The sequence below is a fragment of the Gopherus evgoodei genome, chromosome 2, assembly GCF_007399415.2.
Source record: "Gopherus evgoodei ecotype Sinaloan lineage chromosome 2, rGopEvg1_v1.p, whole genome shotgun sequence".
NCBI classification, from domain to species: domain Eukaryota; kingdom Metazoa; phylum Chordata; order Testudines; family Testudinidae; genus Gopherus; species Gopherus evgoodei.
In genome coordinates, this window is record NC_044323.1 from 92,519,584 (window position 1) to 92,538,527 (window position 18,944).

The following is an 18,944-nucleotide window of genomic DNA, read 5'->3' on the forward strand; positions in this document are numbered from 1 at the left end:
CTAATATTTGTAAGGTAGTTTGTAAAGGTAAAGACTTATATTAGTACTACATACGTATATAGTATTATTATTATAATATAATGGTATCATAAAAATTAGAGATGGAAAATAGAACATTAGCTCGTCCAGTCCATCTCCCTTGTGTAGATGGAGTTGCTCCTTATACAGTATAGCCCCATGCTATCTGCAGTACTGCCCTTCATTCCCAAGCGTTTTTAACCATAGGTATTTCCAATTGTAAGGACTAGGAAAGGGAAAATGCAGTCAGCATAAAATGTGCATATAGCATACGTTAGGGAACATGTAAAAGCAAACATATAAATCACTAGTATTGGTGCATTAACATTTATTCCCATACAGTGGAATGCTGAATGATCTTATAATATGAAGGAATGGTGAAAATTCTATGTAGCAAACAATTTTTACACTTTCTTTAATATCAAAAAAGCTATAGATAAAAGTTTGATTTTAACAGATGTAAAATAATATGTAATTCTGCTATAATTTCTAAATAGCAGTGTTTTAGACAACAAACACTTATGATCACAATATTGTATGCTCACAGCAAAACTTGTTAAAATGAAGTATCACAGCTACAGTATTTGCTGGTTTAACAATGCAATGTTAAGAATATTGATCCTTTTTTAATAATTACACTTACATGTATTCACCAGCTTTCTTTTAGGGGTTAATTTGAGATTGATATGAAAACAAAGCATTAGAACTTCCACAATGCATACTATTTTAGAAGCTTTTTAAAAATATTGAATTTTTTGCTTATGCTTGTTTAGGTCAATATTTTCAAACTTGGGTGTCTAATTTAGGCACCTCAAGTGAAATTCTGGCTCCACTGAAGCCAATGGGAGTTTTACGATTTACTTCAATGGAAAGAGGATTTCATCCATATTTTTTATTTAGGCAGCTAACTATGTGGCCTGAATTTCAGAGAAGCTGATCATCCCCAATTCTGCTGTAATCAATGGGAACTATGGGTGCTCAGCACTTCTAAAAATTAGGCCACTTGGGTGCCTAAACATAGATCTAGGACCCAGTTCTGCAAGGTTGAATTCCTGCATCTGCACCAAGACAATGGCTGGAGGTGCCTAGCTTAGGAGGCCCACATTTGGACATTTTGGCTGGATCTTTTTGTCACTGTGTTCTTCTAGTTGTGTAAGTACACAGAGCACACATCTATTGCCACTCGGGTCTCGCAGCTAGAAATTGCACACATGAAAAGTTCATTAGTTTGCACGCCAGCGAGCGAGGTGATTGTGCTGCACAGGTACGAGCATGGCTAAGGAAAGTAATATTTTTGCAGGGTGCTATTTGGATTTATTTGTGCATCTTTTGTTGCTTGTACTAGAACATTTTGTTACCAAGTCAGGGTGACAAATTATGCCCTCAGATAAAATGCATGCAACCTTCATTAGGATTCCTACAATAACTTAGATCAGCATACTAATGCGTTGACACGATAAATTGGGAGACGTGCAAAGGATTTTTTTTAAACTTGGGTTTGTGTCTTTTTTCCCCTTCCTTCTTATTTAAGTTGGGTAAAGAGGGCAGGAAAGTTTGTCTGCTTGCTTGTTTTTAAGAATGGTATTTTGCCCCTTTAAAAAATAGAAAATATCAGGGGTGTTAAGTCTAGTATTTTTTGGTTTTGCTGGAAGATTCTTTTGGGTTCTTTGAGACATTTGTTGTGAGCTCTAACACCTTAATTAAAGCTCAGGGGCACTGAAACTTTAACAGCCAAATGTTCATTATGCAACGGCATTAAATAGGTGTTAGCAAAAAGCAGAGTGCCCTCGTAGCAATGGCTTGAGCCAGGCAGAGTGCAGTTGGAGCAGTGTAAACTGCACCCCAGAGTTTTGCCAATGTACCTCATATTTAAGTTCTCACCTTTGCAATTTTAAGCCCTGACCCAGCAAAGCATTTAAGCACATGCTTATCCTTAACCACATGAGTAGCTGCATCAGCGTTGTCCTGCTCCTTGTTCAATACAACTTGTTGAACTTGTTGAACAGTGCCTTCCAGTTGTGCCAAACTGTGTGGAAGTTGAGGAGTTTATGAACAGGGAGTAGCAATCTCATTTCCTTGTGTGATCTAAGCAAAATTTAAAATCAGGTCTCGAGTGGTAAAATAGCTAATAGCCCACTTTACTCCTGAGATAAAATATTCAAGAGAGGGACTAGTGTAACATCTGCACTACAGAGTAACTGAAGGGCATGTTTACAGTAACAGAATAATATGTTTTCCCTCCAGTTGTTTTAAATCACTTTTCATAACAAAGCCATATTTCAGCAAATGGCAAACCTGTAAATGTTACTGTTATGCACTCTATAGTTTTGTTTCACTTTAATTTGTTCCTTTTAGAAACATTGATTTTTTCATATAAATGTTTAAATATATTTAAAGTTATAACAACAGAAGCCAGCCTGAAGTACAATAAAAAATTAAATGTTTCCTTTTGATGTGTTTTTGCTACACAAACACACACAGTTCAAACACTAATAATGTAAGCATATTTATGGCACACACATAAAAAAATTGGATAATGTATATCCCGATGCTTATTGGTAAACTATGCGTTTGACTGCTCTGAATATGATAAGCACCATCAATCAGCTTTCATATGCCTACCACACATCAGTGCAAACCTACAATATATGGTTTGCAGTGGTCTGAAATAAAAAGCAAACATTTAAAAGTAAAGTGCTACAAAAAATGTCTATGCAGAATACCGCAGTTGATGAATTCTGGAGTAATACACATGCCACTCAAGCCAGCTTGTGACCCTCATCATGCAAGAAAGTCTTTCCTTAGGGAAATTCAGAACTCATACTTTTTTGGGGGTTGCTTGTTTTTGGTCATTTCTTATTTTAGTGGTCTTTTTGGGGGTCCCCAGCACTGGGCTGGTGTTCTTAGTGTTCAGTTTTGGTGCACCACTCCGACCAGTGCGTCCAACGTTTTGATTTTTTTCATGGGCTGTTCGCACCTTTTCTTGCAGTCTCTGTTCCCACCTCTAGGGAAATAACATCAAAACAAAATACTTAGAAAAAGATGTTACCACATTCTGAGTTAATAAATAAAAGCTAACATAAACTGTGACTTCTAGTGCAGCTCTCAGTAGTTTAATATTTTACTCAACTTACTGTCAATATGTCACTAATGTCTACAATAACAGCCTGGTCCTGTATTCTTTGTGCAGTCAAAATTCCCATTGATTCAGTGATATTGTCAATGAAACTGGTGCAATAGATAGTGGCATTCTATGGCCCTTACCCTGCAAAGGGATCTACAAATGCAAAACCTAACAACTTCTTGGGACTTCAGTGAAGTCAGTGGGCATAAGGGTCTGTATGTGCGCACACCTTTGCAGGACCACTACTAAATGACCTACAGAACGTGCCCACTTGGCCTATTGTTTCGGCTAAGTGGAGGGCAGCCGATCTTTTAAAAGAATATATATACATACATACATATATATATATATATACACACACATATGATATATGTAAACATAGCACCATACAGGAAAGCTGTATTTAATTTATGGATTATTTTTTCACTAGACTAGAAATAACAGGGCTGATGTTAGGAATAAACCAGCTAGATGACCACCTAAGCCACTGAATTTTTAGGGGTACAGTGTGACACCTGTGAAGGACAATGTGCGTGCAGTTTTGCCTAGGGTGACAAAATATATGTGAATTGTTGCAGAGTGACAGAGAGTCTTGTGTTATTCAACAACAACCGCATACAGCCCATTAAACAACATCAAAAATATCAGTTGGTATTTGGGGTTATATTTAAAAGCAACAAGTTTAAATGGTGATTATTTCCTGTATTCTGGACAAAACTATACTAATCTCTGAACAAAATACAGTGAATAAGCACCACAACTTGTAAGATATCCATGAAACATTTAGTGGTCTATAAATTATTGTTTAAGCAGGTTTTGAGATGTCTAATTACGTATTCAGACATGACTAAGGTGTTATCTGAAGGCCATTAAATCATACCATGGGCCAGAGAGGAGGCATGAGGTTAAAGGCTAAGTGTTTTCAAATGCCCCAGTCATATGTTAATAAATCCATAAATCACAGCCTGTGCTGCCTTATTGCTATTATAATCTAGTTTTACTTTTTTTCCCATTTCTTTTTCTTTAAAACTCTTTTTTAAAGTGTGTTTCCCCATTTCATAGGTAGTTTATAGTCAAAGGACTGGAGAACAAGAAGAATAAAATGTAGCAGACACACAGCTGCAGCAAAGAGTTGATTCATAACTTAAAAGCTTCTTTAGTTAAAAATGAGCCTTCTTTCTCTCTTCCCTGGCATTCTCCAGCCAGCCAGTAATTAAAAGCAAAAAAATATGTATGATCTCAGCCCATTATTTAATTCTTTGCAAACTTTTTTCAGAACTAAGAGGCAAATCTGCCTCCAATTCCTAATGGACTCAGGCTCCATGCTGAGCACAGCTGAATCAGAACTCCATAACACAGTGGACAGTATTTGGTCCTGCCATGAGGGCAGAGGACTGGACTCAATGACCTCTGGAGGTCCCTTCCACTCCTAGAATCTTTGAATCTATGAACACCCTATCCATGATGGATCTCTGCACTGGGACTTATAGGAAGATTGGGGGGGGGCGGCAGGGGGCTGGTGGTCAGTGACCTTGTAAAGTCAGGGAGAAGTGTGCTATGTCTACTCTTCCTCCCCATGCTGAAGGAGATGTATTGTAGCTGCACAGGCATCCAGGCCAATTAAGGTCCAGTCTGCAGCCCATTGAAATAATGGGGCGACTCCCAGTAAGTTCAGTAGACTTTGGGTAGGGACCTTAGTGCGTAGGATTCGATACCTCAGTCCTGCAATGTTTCTAAATGGATCAATGCCTGTTTACATTAGCTTTATTTAATGCAACAGGATTTGGCCTTACTCTCATATTCACTTTGTAATGAGCACTGTATACTTAACAATCACAGGTTATCATTTATAAGTTAATGCACTAGCAACTGTATGAAAATAATTCACAAGTTCATTGTTGTAACAAGTCAGTGTTTAAGAAAAGAACACTAACATAGAACATTTATATATTCAAAATATTTTAGATTTTTATTAAATGTTTATAGATATTTGTTATAAAAATTGTTTTCATCTAAGAAAATTGGAAACATATAAATGTCTCATCATTAGAGACCCTCTCCAAAATTTAAGGCCAAAATATTCAAATTTACATACTTAAATCTACATTTGGTCATCTAAATAGAAGTCCTGCTAAACACCTTCACTGAAGACAGTAGCAGCTGCCACTGCTCAATATCTCTGAAATTCAGGTCATTTATTTAGGTGATCAAATAGATTTTGATGGCTGACTTTTTATTAGGAATGTAAGAATTACTTTCATTGGTTAAACTTACCTTATATCTTTTATCTAACTGATCCTTCCATTTTTCAACTAAACATCCATCAAGAAGCATCAACCTAAAATTTTTAAAAAATTAAAATGTGAGCTATAGCTAGTTTCCTATATGCCAGGTAACTAAAAGATATGATCCCTGATTTTATATGCTTAGTTATCATTCCAGTTGATTTACCCTAGACAAGAAATATTTCCCAAAGGGAACCAGTCAGGTCAAAATGACCCCAAATTTAAGTTTTCTACAAATAAACTTTTACAAAACCTAAGACCAACAGAAATGTTTCCATATATTCATTTTTAAATTCTTATGAAAACATTGTTTTAAAAATATCAACACTTCCCTGACATGTTTGCTACCCATAAAACATAGGCTTTGTGCTGGTGCCTATGAAACACTTCAGGATCTGTGTCCTTACCTGCAATAGTGCTGTAGGTGAAAGATACCCCTGCTTCACCAGGTATAAAGAAGAACAATGGGTTGGGTAGCATGTTCCATGACACTCCATTTAATTAAACTCTCTCTCTAACTATATCAGTATGATGAAGGACATCACAAGGCCCAATCATTTTAGTTTCTCACTGGGACATTTGCTGGGCAGAAACTGAATGCCTCCATACCCCCACTGCCAGACAGAGAGGGTCTCTATACTGGTCCAACACCAGCCATGGTGCAGCCGAGGGCCATGGTGGGTTGGGCTAGAGGAAAGGCAGTCAGATCTGAACTTAAGTGGCTTCAGTGGCCCTATCACACAGTGACATAGTGGGGCTTCTGCTGTAACTCCAGCTGGGAAATGTCACCAGGAGAAAGAGTACATATGATTATACACTGTGGTATAAAGATTTGATTGGCACTTATTTATGACAATTCTATTATTCATGAGAAATGTAATCCTCTGAAGCAGCTGGCAGAGGCCACTATCAGACACAGAATAATAGTTTAGGTGGTCCACTGGTTTGATCTAGTAGGACAATGTTAATACTCCCATGTACCTAACCACAAATGAGTCATGCAGGTATAATCATTTTATAAACACACTGTCCAAGCTTACATTTTGTTTGTCTTGCATAACTGCATGTCACGCTGAAGCCTAGAATGTCTGTTGAGTCAGTGTGAGGTAATGGAAACAGCTACAAGCACAGTTGACAGCTCTTTTTTGAAACATCTCCAGTAGGGCTTAAATTCTTATAAAGTATTTCCAGGAGCCTCCCCACCCCAGCTCAACATGCAATAAACACCCCAGGTGGGTTGAAAACATTTACCAGCATTCTGCTCCAGATAGCTCCAACTGAATTTAAGCCCTGATCTCCAGGTTCAATCATCACTGGGATTTGCTGTCTGTTACCATTCAGTTTTTAAGCTCTCAGGCATGTTGACTTTATGAATTACACCCATGCAGTGTGCAGCCATAGTAAGGCATGTATTTATGCCATGCTAAGAATCCTACAGTATTGTGATATCAGAGATAACTCAATCAATCACCAGCCACTAATTTGCATGCAAGAATTTCATTGGTTATATGAGGGAGACTACATAGATGGTGGACTACTTGACCCAAATGCCACACCCACGCAACAGCACAGGCTTTCAGCTACTAGTATTTGCAGTTTTTTTCCTGTAAAGCAGGCTGGCCATATTACAAGAGTGCTATAGTACAGGACTCAAAATGAGAAAAATAAAATTGTAACTACAGAATGTTGAAAGCCTCTAACAAAAGCTTAAAATAATTTAATCCAGAAATCATAATGTCACAGTTTTAAGGTCTGACATCTCACAAACTAGAAACGTTGTCTCACTGGGAGACGGGGATTCCCAAACCTCCATGCTATAAAGCACACATTTCAGACCCTCATTGATCATGAGATATCGGACCTTAAATCTATTGACTAGTTGAGGCACTGCAATCCTGCAATAATTTTCCATGCTTTGAAGATATTAATTAAGATGCATGCATTAATCAGCTGAAGAAAGCAAAACACTGATATAAATATGCCTGATTCCATATGACATTTAACAGCCAATCGGGGATCTGCACTACCTAATATAGGGCCTGAGTCCACACTGTCTTGCACCCCAGGTAGTCATGTACACAGTGCAAAGTGAGTATGAAATGGTACCATGCAGAGTTGATAGCATTTTATACCCACTTTGCACAGATGTAAATGACTACACAGATAGCAACACAGTGGAGAATCTGGCCAGTATTATAGACCACTCCTTCCCTCCTCTAGTATTGATTATAGAAAAAATAGTAGCATAAAACTGAAGGAGAAATCATTATAAATGAAACCACAATGTGATATTTCCTTCAGTGCTGATGTCACTTTGGCTCAAAACTAGTTATTGGGTGCAATCCTAGTCCCATTGAAATCAATAGGTGTTTGCCATCAACTTCAATGGAGACAGGATTTTACCAGTTGTGACTTCTGACATTTTAAAAAGCCACTGTAACTCAAAACCTTCTGTTACATACAACTGAGTTCAACAGGAAACATATAACAGTTTTTTTCAAATCCATTTTAGCAGAGCATATGAAAATAAAAACCTGAGTGACCTTTCCAAATCATTCACAACATATTTGGTGATTAGCCTGGTTTTCCACAGTAATAAAAAAGCAGATAGTGATCTTTCACTGTTTTTCTCTAACTAGTTCCTGGCGGGCAGTTTGGGGTGATTAGCCCAGTGGGACAATAACTTCAAATAAAGTTGCGGTGGCTGCATTTTACCATGCTACATGTCTGAGTCTCATTTCCATGTACACATCAAAGTTTGTAAGTATGGGTTGTAGGTCGGAGTTCAGGTTGCTTATGAAATGTGCAAGTGAATTTTGAAATGTTAATGTTGCTGCCTGAAGCCATGGACTTGTAAAAGTAATAGAATATTTATATATATTCCCCTGAACTGTATATGGGATACTAATCGGGGGAATTAAACTCGGGACTAGGTTCACATTTGCTTCTGAACAGAGAAAATGGCCTTTACTTTCTTGCTTGATTGCTTGCATGCTTTCTATTAAACTTGACTACAGTAAATTTCTGCACTGCATTGTAATTTCTTACCTTGAATGCCATTCATAACACATAATGAGAACATCTTGATTTGGGAGAAGATGTGGACACTGGCAGGATGAATTAGTAAGAAGAGGCACTTGAGACCGAGGAATGGGTATTGAAGATTTAAGTATCTCTTTCACGTCAACCACTGTAGTTATTTCATTGCAGCTACCTCTCTCTACACCCTTTACTTTAGCATGAATAACTGCAAGTAGGAAAATATATATGCAAGGACAATTATAATATAAATTAATAAGAACTATTCATATGAATAAAAGTTTTTTCAGTCCCTACATGTTATTTATGATTAGCTAAAAATATTTGTCAAAGATTTACCATGAAATCCACACTGTTTTAAATAATAAACCATTTAAACTACTGATGTCTAGACATAATCTAGACACTGAATGCATTTTCCAGGTATAAATTAATTATGTCAAACACACTGTGAAAAAACTATGATTTTAAACGAAAAGCTGAAAAATTAACAGGCTAAGGTTTTCACAATGTATATAGTTTATACTGTCTTCCTTCAAATAAAAGTCTTTGAGAAACTGTTTTAAAAGTGGTATCTCAACTGTGGATTTTACACAGAATAGAGATCCAGATACAATATCCATTGACTCTTGTTACTTAACTATATAAAGGAGAAATTAAGATTGTATTTGAGCTCTGGAGTGCTAAACATCCTGAAGAAAACTATACACCTATGTGGATTTAAAAAAGGGTCACTCATTACTCTCAAAGGACACACCTGATCAGCGGCATATCCTGTACCTGAGCTGTGTCTACAATTTCTTTTTTAACATTTTTAATTCCATCTTCAATAAACAATATTAGTAACTAGCAAATTCTAGAACTATATCAAGGTTTCAGATAAAGGAGGAATAATATCTACTGAGAACAGTAGCTATAACACAATCTGTGCTATCTGTGTTAACAGTAACTATATCAAAATCTGTAGTACCCACATAATGTTTTAGGAATATTGGTGACATTTTCAAAAGCATTTAAGTGACTTAACAGTCTATGTCCCATTTTCAAAAGTTACTGAAACATGATGGGATTTAGGGTCCTATGTAATTTAGATGCTTTTGAAAATGTCGACCCATAATCTTTACATGAATTTTAGTTGGAAATTTGCTTTATAATTAAAAAGGTGAAGACTTCATGTAGACTTACTATAAAACATGATTGTTGTTGGGAACTGTTTACAAAATAAGCTATAATATCATAGCTAAACCCAGATAACCATAAGTGATTCTTTTATATTTACAACTAAACAGTACTCCCAATCAAGTGGAAGAATGAGTTCGTTTTGGTGCTTAATTTCTGCCAGGACTTGCCAATGCTGAGTCCCAACACCTCTAGTCCTAGCAGTTCACAGCCAGGGCTGGCTCTAGGTTTTTTGCCGCCCCAAGCAAAAAAATTTTGGCTGCCCCTCATCGCAGCCCTGAGCTTCCCCCCCCTGCATCCTTCTACTGTCGCAGCTCTAGGCTCTCCCCCCGTGCTGCCCCAGCGCTGGGCTTCTCCCTTTCCTCCCCACCAGTGCCCTTCCCCCACCCCCCTGCCGCCCCAACCCTGGGCTCCCCCCTCACCTGCACCCTCCTTTCACCGCAGCCCTGGGTCACTGGTAACTGACTCCCAGGGTGGGTCATTCAGCATGAATTTTGGATGTGCACAAAACACAGAGAGGTTTGGTTCCCATATGGTTACAGAACTGCAGTAAAGTTGAACAATTTTCAGCTTGTGTGACTGGAGGATATCTAGATGCATATTATAAGACTGTCCTCCAAAAATGAGGAAAAGTTGAGGTTCCTTTATTATTCTTTTGTTCCACTCTTTCTTTCTATGGAGAATTTGCCAATGCAATATCACTGTCTTCTTTTTAAACAAACAAACAAACAAACAAACAAACAAACAAAAAGGCAGTGGCTGTTGAAAATAGCAATTCCAGTCCTAATAACCACTGGGAAGCATTTCTTGCTCAATTTTATCCTACTTTTTCTACAGCAAGTTACAGTGGATCAGCATATTTGATTTGGGAGAAACGAAGTAACAGCTGCCCAAACTGAGCTTGAGCACTCCTGAATTTTGAGGTGTTCAAATCTGGAAGGCAGGTGCCGGGGGGGAGGCTGTGGTTCCACGGGGGAGCACGGCAGCATGTATGCAGCAGCGTGTCTGGCGCTGCACAGAGCCAGACATGCTGGTCTGAGTGGCATGATAAGGGGGCTGGGGGGTTGGAGAAGGGGTGGGGGGTTCCGGGGGGGCAGTCAAGTGACAGGGAGCGGAGGAGGTTGGATAGGGCGGAGGTTTGGGGGGGCAGTCAGGGGCAGGGAGAAGGGGGTTAGATGGGTCAGGGGTTCAGGGGGCAGTTAGGGGACAGGCAGAGGTTGGATAGGCATGGGAGTCCCAGGGGTTTGTCAGGGAACAGGTATGGGGTGGGGTCCTGGGGGAAAGTTGGGGGGGTCTCAGGAGGGGGCAGTTGGGGACAAGAAGGGAGGCTTAGATAGGGGGTGGGGTCCCAAGGGGTAGTTAGTGGCATGCCCCGGGAGGGGGCAATCAGGGGACAAGGACCAGCAGTGCTTAGATGGGTGGGGTCCTGGGAGGCAGTTAGGGGCAGGGGTCCCAGGAGGGGGTGATCAGGGGACAAGGAGTGAGGGGAAAGGTTGGATGGGTTGGGGTTTCTGTGGGGGGCAGTTGGAGGGAGTGGACGGTGGCAGGGTGGGGCTTCTCTCCCTGTGGAGCGTCCTGTTTTTTTAATGTTAAAATATGGTATCCCTACCATTCACATTGCAACTCTCCACTCACAGCACGCTGCCACATGAGGTCCCCCTCCTTCCTTTCCAGTTGGTAGTGGCCAATGGAATGCTGGGAAATGTAGTTCTTTCCCTGCTCCAGGGCTGGCTCTATAGGTAAGGAGCTAACCAAGGAACTACAGCTCCCAGAGCCCCCTGTTTGTTCTCAGCTTGCAGGCTGGATCCCTGCTAGCTGCCACCCCTGCAAATGGTCTGCCTCAAGCAGGTGTTTGGTTTGCTGGTACCTAGAGCCATCCCTGTTCACAGCCCTGGCATCTGTGGGTTTGCTGCATCAGTTATGAATTTAAAAATAATGCTTGAACCTCTTTCATTACAAATTACTGGTTAACTATATATATTATTTAAAGGGAATTTCTAGCAAAACTGAATTTGTACTTCAACTTTTCTCCCATATTATCTCCCCATCCCACTGCAAATGGTAACTCTCCTATTGATTTCACTGAGGGCAGAATAAGGCCCTGCATTGCAAAGCTAAAATCTTGAATACAAACGTAGCCAATTGAATGCAGTGTTTTCAGGTCTTTTAATTGTAGGACCAGTACTGGCAGTCTTTCTTCATGCAACACTCCTGTTGAAGATGATGGAAACAGGATTGGGCCAAAAATGATTTTAAAAATTCTATTTCAGTTCAGAATACAGACATTTTACATTACCATATATATTTATATACACTCATAGAGTATAGATTTATGTGTATATTACACAATGCAGAATCTCAGTGTTCCACCAAATGGTAGTGTGTGTTGTAGAGCGATAGATTCGGAAATTAGATATTAGAAAATATTAATGTTTCATAAGTGCATCAAAATGCAACAACTTAAAACAAATGTATTTACAGTTTGTAAGGTTAATGTCACAACTGTTTTGCTAATATCAAACTGAATTTGAATTAAACAATTATATAACAACAAAGACTTAAGCATGTACCCATTTTTATTTTAATTTGATATTAAATATAATAAGTTTTTAAACTGCCTATTGTGTGATATCCATAGTTTAAAATAAGTGAATTAAAATAATATCCCTCCCAGAAACAGTCGCTGTAAACTTGCAATAGACCATAATATTACATATTAAATTAATAGCTCACTTTGCATTTACTGTTAATCATATGGACTTGTTATTGAAAGAAAAACTAAATTATAAATAAATATTTTGAGTTCCTTTGATCAGAAATCCTTTTTGTGGCTGGGCACTTGTATTGTCAAAATGCCATACAATTATAATAAAACCCATAGGCCAGATCTCAGCTGGTGTAAGTTTTCACAACTCCATGGACTTCAATAGAGCTATGAAAATTTACATAAGTTAAGGATCTGGCAATTGTACTCTAATGGCTAATATGCAAAATATAGTAAATATTCTATGACTTAATTTGTGACTAAATAAAACAAAAAAGTTGCCTTTCAACCTTTTCATGTCTCTCCAATTTCATTGTTTTCACACGAACTCATTTCGAGTGAGAACAGCACAATAGTGCTTACTTGATCAATCCAGATTCCAAATTATTCCAACTGAAATAGCAAAATAAAAATTGCAATTCATAGGATCTCCAGCTATTTTGTTACTTGCCACTAGACTGAGTTGCATTAAACAATGTCAGGAAAATTTAGAAACGGCTCACATGCCCCTCTCCATTTTTGCTAAACAATCTGTCCCACTACGTTTTGTTAGACCGGTCTGTATTCTAAAAACACTACAACACTTTAGCGATTTTAATTACCACGTAAGCTCCAAATATTTGTTTCTTGTTGTTTTTCGGGAGCAACATCTTCAAAGTGCCAGATAAAAGTGCTTCTTTATGATTCATTTATTGATTTAATCTTAAAACCTACGATGCGGTTTGCCATGGATTACAAGTCGAGGAGCTATAATAATTTGATAATATCAAAAGAACCAGGGGAAGGGAACTGGAAGATAGTGCGATTCTAGGGAAATTTTGCCAAGAGTTGAAATGAAATTATTTCACTGGCTGACTTACTGTAGCTGTAGTTTTTGGTCAGGTATGTTGTTAGGGTAGGCTTTATCTTCCGGCACTTGCATCGAGCTTCCAAAAAAAATCATAAAGAAAAATTACAAATTAATGTCAATTACGGAATTATTTTCAAGAGAAATAAAGGGGGACCCTTACGAAGACGCACCTTGGTTTAGATTCTTGCAGTTAGACTCTTGAGGTTTTTCTTGGACCATTACGTCTTGAGTGAAATCCGTCCACTTCACATCTATTTAAAAACATACACAGTAAGATTTGCACAGAATTTGGTTTCTGCTACCGAAAATAAATGAACACAAGATAAACGAAAAAAATCATCTCTGATATTTTCGGAATCACTTCACTAGCACACACATCGTGGGGAACATTTAAAATAGTTAATCTGTCCCCCCCCAAAATTGATTCACTATATTTTCGAAAATATGTCTGCATCAGGTTTTATACTTTTTTTAAAAACAGCACTGTAAATTGTTTTAACGAAGGGAATAAAATCTTGCAATATATCATTGTGTGACTGCTAGTTCGCTTCGTGGACAAAAGCCTGGTGTGTAGTTTTGTGTATTGCACTGCCAATTTGACATTTAAATTTGAAAGGCGTACTTAAACATCACTATTCAATGTTCACTTATGCCTAACTCTGAATAATCTCTCGTTTTGACTAGCAAAACCAGTGAGACTTGAGAGGATATTGGAGTCCTTCTGCCCAGATTGGCTTTTCAGTATTCTCAGAAAAGCTGCCTTTCCACAGGAAATTCAATCTCTTCTTGTTTGGGTTGGTTTGTTTGTTGTTGAGAAGTCTTTTTTCTTTTCTTTTTTTTTTTAAGACAAATATTTAAACTACCCGAGAGACTAGTTGCAGTCCTCGCCAAAACCTGTCCCTCTGTGTTATATTTGAGAGAGAGATTGCCCTACGCTGTGCTGGAGCTTCCGGAGCTCTGTGCTTTTGGGACCCGCTTAACTAAAGCTTTCTGCTTTCCAAAGACTTGGTGAAGAGGGGCACAACTCTGAATTCAAAATTGCCATCTTATAATCAAGGTTCTCTACCCTATGAGCCCAGCCTTAGTGTACCACCACTCTCCCCCCCCACACACACACACGCCCCCTGGTCCCTCCTCACCTTCAGGGACATCGGTGACTATGGCTTCAGGAGATATGCAGACCCCTCGGTCGTACACAGGCAGGTCATCGCAAGCCAGGCTTTCGGGCCAGCTGTGGTTATACTTCTTCATGATGGGCTCGCATCCATCCCGGGCTCTTTGGCACACCGATTTGCAGGGCTTGATGGGGTCGTGGAGGAACTCTAAGGTGCAGATAGGGGCATACATGGCGCACAGGAAGAAGCTGAGCACCTGGCTACAGCTGATGTCCACCAGCTCCTCATACTGCTCGATGGCCAGGATGGCATTCTCCTGGGTACTGTGGTGCAGGTGATTGGGCATCCTGGTGATGTTCCAGGGCATGGTCTTGCACATGGGGATGCGCACAGCCTCGCAGGGAGCACCATGCACCCCCATGCTGACCCTGAGCCACAGGAAGAATGCTGCCAAGGTTGCTAGCATTTTCCCAGCCTTTAGCGGCGGGACTAACGTTTGGCGCTCCGGAGATTCTCTGCTTCCTCTCACGACGTCTTGGATAATCACTCTCACAGGCTGATCTTGTCGCTGATTCAGCTTTCAGTGGAAAGAGCTAAAGAGATACTGGTCTATCCCCGTTCCCTATCACCTTGGCACATAAAATCCACTGGCAAAGATGAACTTCTAGATTTCCTTGTGTCTCCGTGCTAAAAAGACACAGAGCTTCTCTCTTGTTCCAAAGTTCAAGCTATCTGAGACTTACAGACAGCCATGGAAATTGTAGGGCCATATTTATACCAGTGCCACAAGTGACGTGGGGGTTGATCTTTCTTCTTGGCAGCATTATTCACTTGTGTGTGTGTGTGTGTGTGTGTGTGTGTGTGTTTCTTTTCAGACAGGGTGACATCACCTCCACTCGGTTTAATCGCAGGGCGACATCACTAAATTTCTCATTGCGTCTCAAGATAAATTTCAACAAGCCATTCAGTGTTGATCTGTGCAATAAATTCTTTCAAGACGAGAGAGAGAAAAAAGCGCTTCCCTCATCGATCTCGGGTCTGTAAATTCAGTAGCAGAATTAAGAGAGAGGGAGGGGAAATTAAACAGGAGCAAGGACGATACTTTTTAAAGCAGCACTGAACTTTACGCCCTTTTCCTACAATTTCAAAGTGACAAAGCACAGAAACTTTTGCCGCTTTTTAAAAAATGCTGCTATTATTTCTGTCGCCTGTAGGTGATTACGCAGTAACTGCAATGGCTCCAGCAGTAGATACCGCATGTGAAACTTAGACTTCACAAAACAAACAAACATGAAATATACAAACTGGTCAATTACTTTTTCTGGAAACGAACTTGGCTGGAACAGCAGCCGATCCGAGCCTGGAGTGAACCTCAGTGCACAGCTCACAGTCGTGTTGCACCTGCTGTTGCTGCTATGAGAAAGCCCATTAGCTACCCACTTCGCCCTAGTAAAATCTTCACGTACCCCCGCCCCATAAATCGGATCAGCAAAGGAATCGGTGGGAGGGAAAGATACGATATTATTTATTTTTTTTTCAAAAGCACTTTGTGTCACAAACCAGCAGCGGACAGTGTTTTAGAAAACAGTGCAGACCGTTCACATTCGAGTTGTTCTGTCCCTTTCATTAGTCTGAACCTAGAGGCTTTCATTTGACTAAATTTATACGGTTACATCGGTGTAATTGAAGAGTAACCCCATAGCGTTCACTGGAATTGCTCCGGATTTACAGCTATTTAAAATATTTGAATTTCGTCCTTGATTAACAGGGACCAAATTCTGCCCTCAGTTCAACTGTGCAACTCCGATGAGAGCAATGACATATTGCAGTCACTGGCATAGCGGGGATGTAACTGAGGGCAGACTGTGGTCCTCCTAGGGTAGCAATTTCCCATCCCCTCTCATTAAGATTAGTTTGCAGGGCGCATTTTCAGCTGATGTGCTCTCCTGGTTGTAGTAGCAGCAGCAGCAGCGGCGCCCTGGCCTCTAGTTCCCTGTGTGTGCTTTAGGCAACATGGGTTACTATCTCAGTCTCCCTCCCTCTTTTCTAGGAAACTGCTCAGGAGACAGCAAACCTAGGTCAAGGGATCTCCAAGCAAATGGGGGAAGAACGGATATGTTTGGGGGAAAGGGGATGATCGTATTAGTCACTGGACAGCAGGTGCCAGAGAAAGTGAAATATTTTTCCCCAAAAGCAACATTTTAGAGAGGTCTCTCTAGCAGATCATTCTTTAACCCCCTTCCTCTATGAGCCTCAAACACACAACAAATCGACACGAATATACGGCGGCATAATAAAATTGGTCTGCAGCGTCCAGTCCTTCAGCCAGTAGCTCTGCTTTGAGACTAGTAGGAATTGGGGGAGGGGGGGGCAGGCAACATTGTCTGCTCAAACGTGTGCTTTCACTGCCTTATAGGAACCCTTGACCACAGACACGCACAAAACACAAGCAAATGTGATCAGATCTGCTCACAATCAAATTCCACATCACAGATGCTCTTGTCAAAGACAAACCAAAAACATACGGCCCAAGTGGAAAGCAAGCAAACAATCGACTTCCCAAACAAGTGGCCATTTTGCTCCTTGCTGAAAAGCGTCTACTTTCCTATCCTGGTTTATATATGGAGCACGAGCATGAACGTATTTTAAAGCACATATTGCCCCCCCTTTTTTTGCTGAATAAGAAATATGTGATCATTATAAACTCAGCAATAATATTAACATATACAGTGTTTGCTTCCCTTTATCTTAATTAAGCCTTCAAGGAGAAAACTCTCAGGGCTGAAGATAAAGAGGTATATGAAATAGCTATCAATACAGGCTTAATAGCCAGTATTTCTAGTCAGAGTATTACTTCAGGTGCAGCGCTCCCAGCTGTGGCATTGGTATCATATGCTGCCACCCAACTATGACACGGGCATCAGATGATGGCTCCCCTCCTATAGCACTGGTATGAAATGATCATCCCGCTACAGTCTCGGGGCTATACCCCCCGCAATACCTGTGGGAGGAAACGCCTAAGGGAAGAGGTGAAACGAACAGGGAGCGAACACGAGGGAGCTGCGGAAGGAGGCGTGTGTGTCCTTGCCCATCGTGTGTGTTGCTTCAATAACTGGTGCCCGGCGGGCTGCAGGTGGCACTCTGCCTCCGCAGTCCCTGCTGGCCGCAGAGGGAGCCAGATCAAACAGCCGCCGCCCTTGCTGAGCATTGCGCCCGCTCCTGTCTCTCTCCCAGCTGCAGAATTTGCTGGGCCCTGGCTCCGCGCCTGCCGCTGCCGCAGTCAGCCGGACCCGCCTTCGCCTCCCCAGTCAGCTACGCAGAAGGGGCCGGAGAGCGAGCGGCGGCAGCTCCAGCACCTCAGCGGCCCCCGGCTTTCTCCCCGCCCCCCCTCACCCCACTAGCGCCTCCGGAGCGGGACCCCGGGCTCGCGCGGACAGCGGCGACACCGAGGATGGCGCGAAGCGGCGGTTGCTTGGGGCAACCCCGGCTGCGGCTGCTGCTGCTGCTGGGCGGCCTCCTGTGCCTGCATGGCGGGGCTCCGCTGGCGGCCGCCTCGCAGGGCCGCGCTGGGCGGGGGCAGCCGCCCACCCCGTGCCAGGCGCCGCGGCAGTGGGAAGGGCGCACGGTGGCTTATGACCACAGCAGCGGCAGGAACACCAGGGCGGCGGTGTCCTACGACGGCCCCAACCAGCGCCTCCGGCTCCTGGAGGAGAGAAAGGCGCTCATCCCCTGCAAGAAGTAGGTGCTGCTGGGGCGCGCGTGCGAGCTCCCGGGGGCGGCTTCGCGCGGCCCCTCCTTCGGGGGGAGGGGAGAGCAGCCTTGCAGCCAGTCATCTCTGGGGAAGGGGCGGCGTGGGCTGGAACTCCCCATCCCTCTCTTTTGGCAGTCAGTGACCTGCTGCCTATGCAAACCTGCCCTAAACTACTTCTCCTCCTCCCCCAGCCGGGCGGGGCTGGCGTTGGCGGGACAGGGAGACAGTCTCTGGAGCAGGATGATTGGTTTGGTAAAGCTTTCGGCTGCACCCAGGGACTAAGAGCCCATTGAAATCAATGGGAGTATTTCCACTGACGTCAGTGGACATTGGAACACGCCCCACATGCCTACACCAATCTACTGGGGAGCACAACCCCAGAGAATCCCCCCTTCAAGGGCTCTAGCCCCACTCCCCTTCTTCCCCCCTCCACATACCTATACCCATGTGGTATAAAGGCCCAGAGAGAGTTTCCATTCCATTCCATTCCTCTCATCAGCAGCACATTACTCAGTTTGCAACCAGGGGATGCATTTTTTTCTTCCTCTCCTAGTTTCCCCATAGTTTGTTCATCACTCTGCTGCTGCATGCTAATTATATCATTTATGCATCCCGGGTCACAGTTTTACTATCCTGCTGTGAGCGTGTCCAAAGAATGTCACAAGAAATCATTTATTTCAGCCACAGCAATTTGGCAGATTTTGTAGCTCACTTTACAGCCATTCCCAAAAATTGGACTCCCACAGGTTGGTGGACATCCTGGAGCTGATTCTGCCCTGAACATTTTCATCAGATTCAGATCATTTACCCCAGTGTAAA

At 41.7% G+C, this 18,944-nt stretch overlaps 2 protein-coding genes across 3 annotated transcripts in view; one reads left to right on the top strand and one right to left on the bottom strand.

The window, feature by feature from the left end:
• Nucleotides 1-346: 346 nt before the first annotated feature.
• On the bottom strand, nucleotides 347-17,708 carry SFRP4 (secreted frizzled related protein 4). 2 transcript variants are annotated; one of them, XM_030551372.1, is made up of 7 exons: nucleotides 15,691-17,708; nucleotides 14,399-15,412; nucleotides 13,430-13,510; nucleotides 13,270-13,335; nucleotides 8,476-8,674; nucleotides 5,417-5,480; nucleotides 347-3,022 (listed from the first exon to the last, which is right to left on the bottom strand). In XM_030551372.1, exons 2-7 carry the CDS (start codon nucleotides 14,838-14,840, stop codon nucleotides 2,837-2,839), a joined length of 1,038 nt encoding a protein of 345 aa, XP_030407232.1. In that variant the 5' UTR covers nucleotides 14,841-15,412; nucleotides 15,691-17,708; the 3' UTR covers nucleotides 347-2,836. The 2 variants fall into 2 exon arrangements, with proteins under 2 accessions (XP_030407232.1, XP_030407231.1); XM_030551371.1 differs by having other exon boundaries at nucleotides 14,399-17,708.
• EPDR1 (ependymin related 1) overlaps nucleotides 17,493-18,944 on the top strand; it is a gene marked incomplete at its 5' end in the record, with an annotated part of 48,337 nt that continues 46,885 nt past the window's right edge. Inside the window, 3 exon segments of the mRNA XM_030549392.1 lie at nucleotides 17,493-17,548; nucleotides 17,550-17,607; nucleotides 17,610-18,112. Coding sequence (XP_030405252.1) covers nucleotides 17,493-17,548; nucleotides 17,550-17,607; nucleotides 17,610-18,112 — 617 coding nt within the window.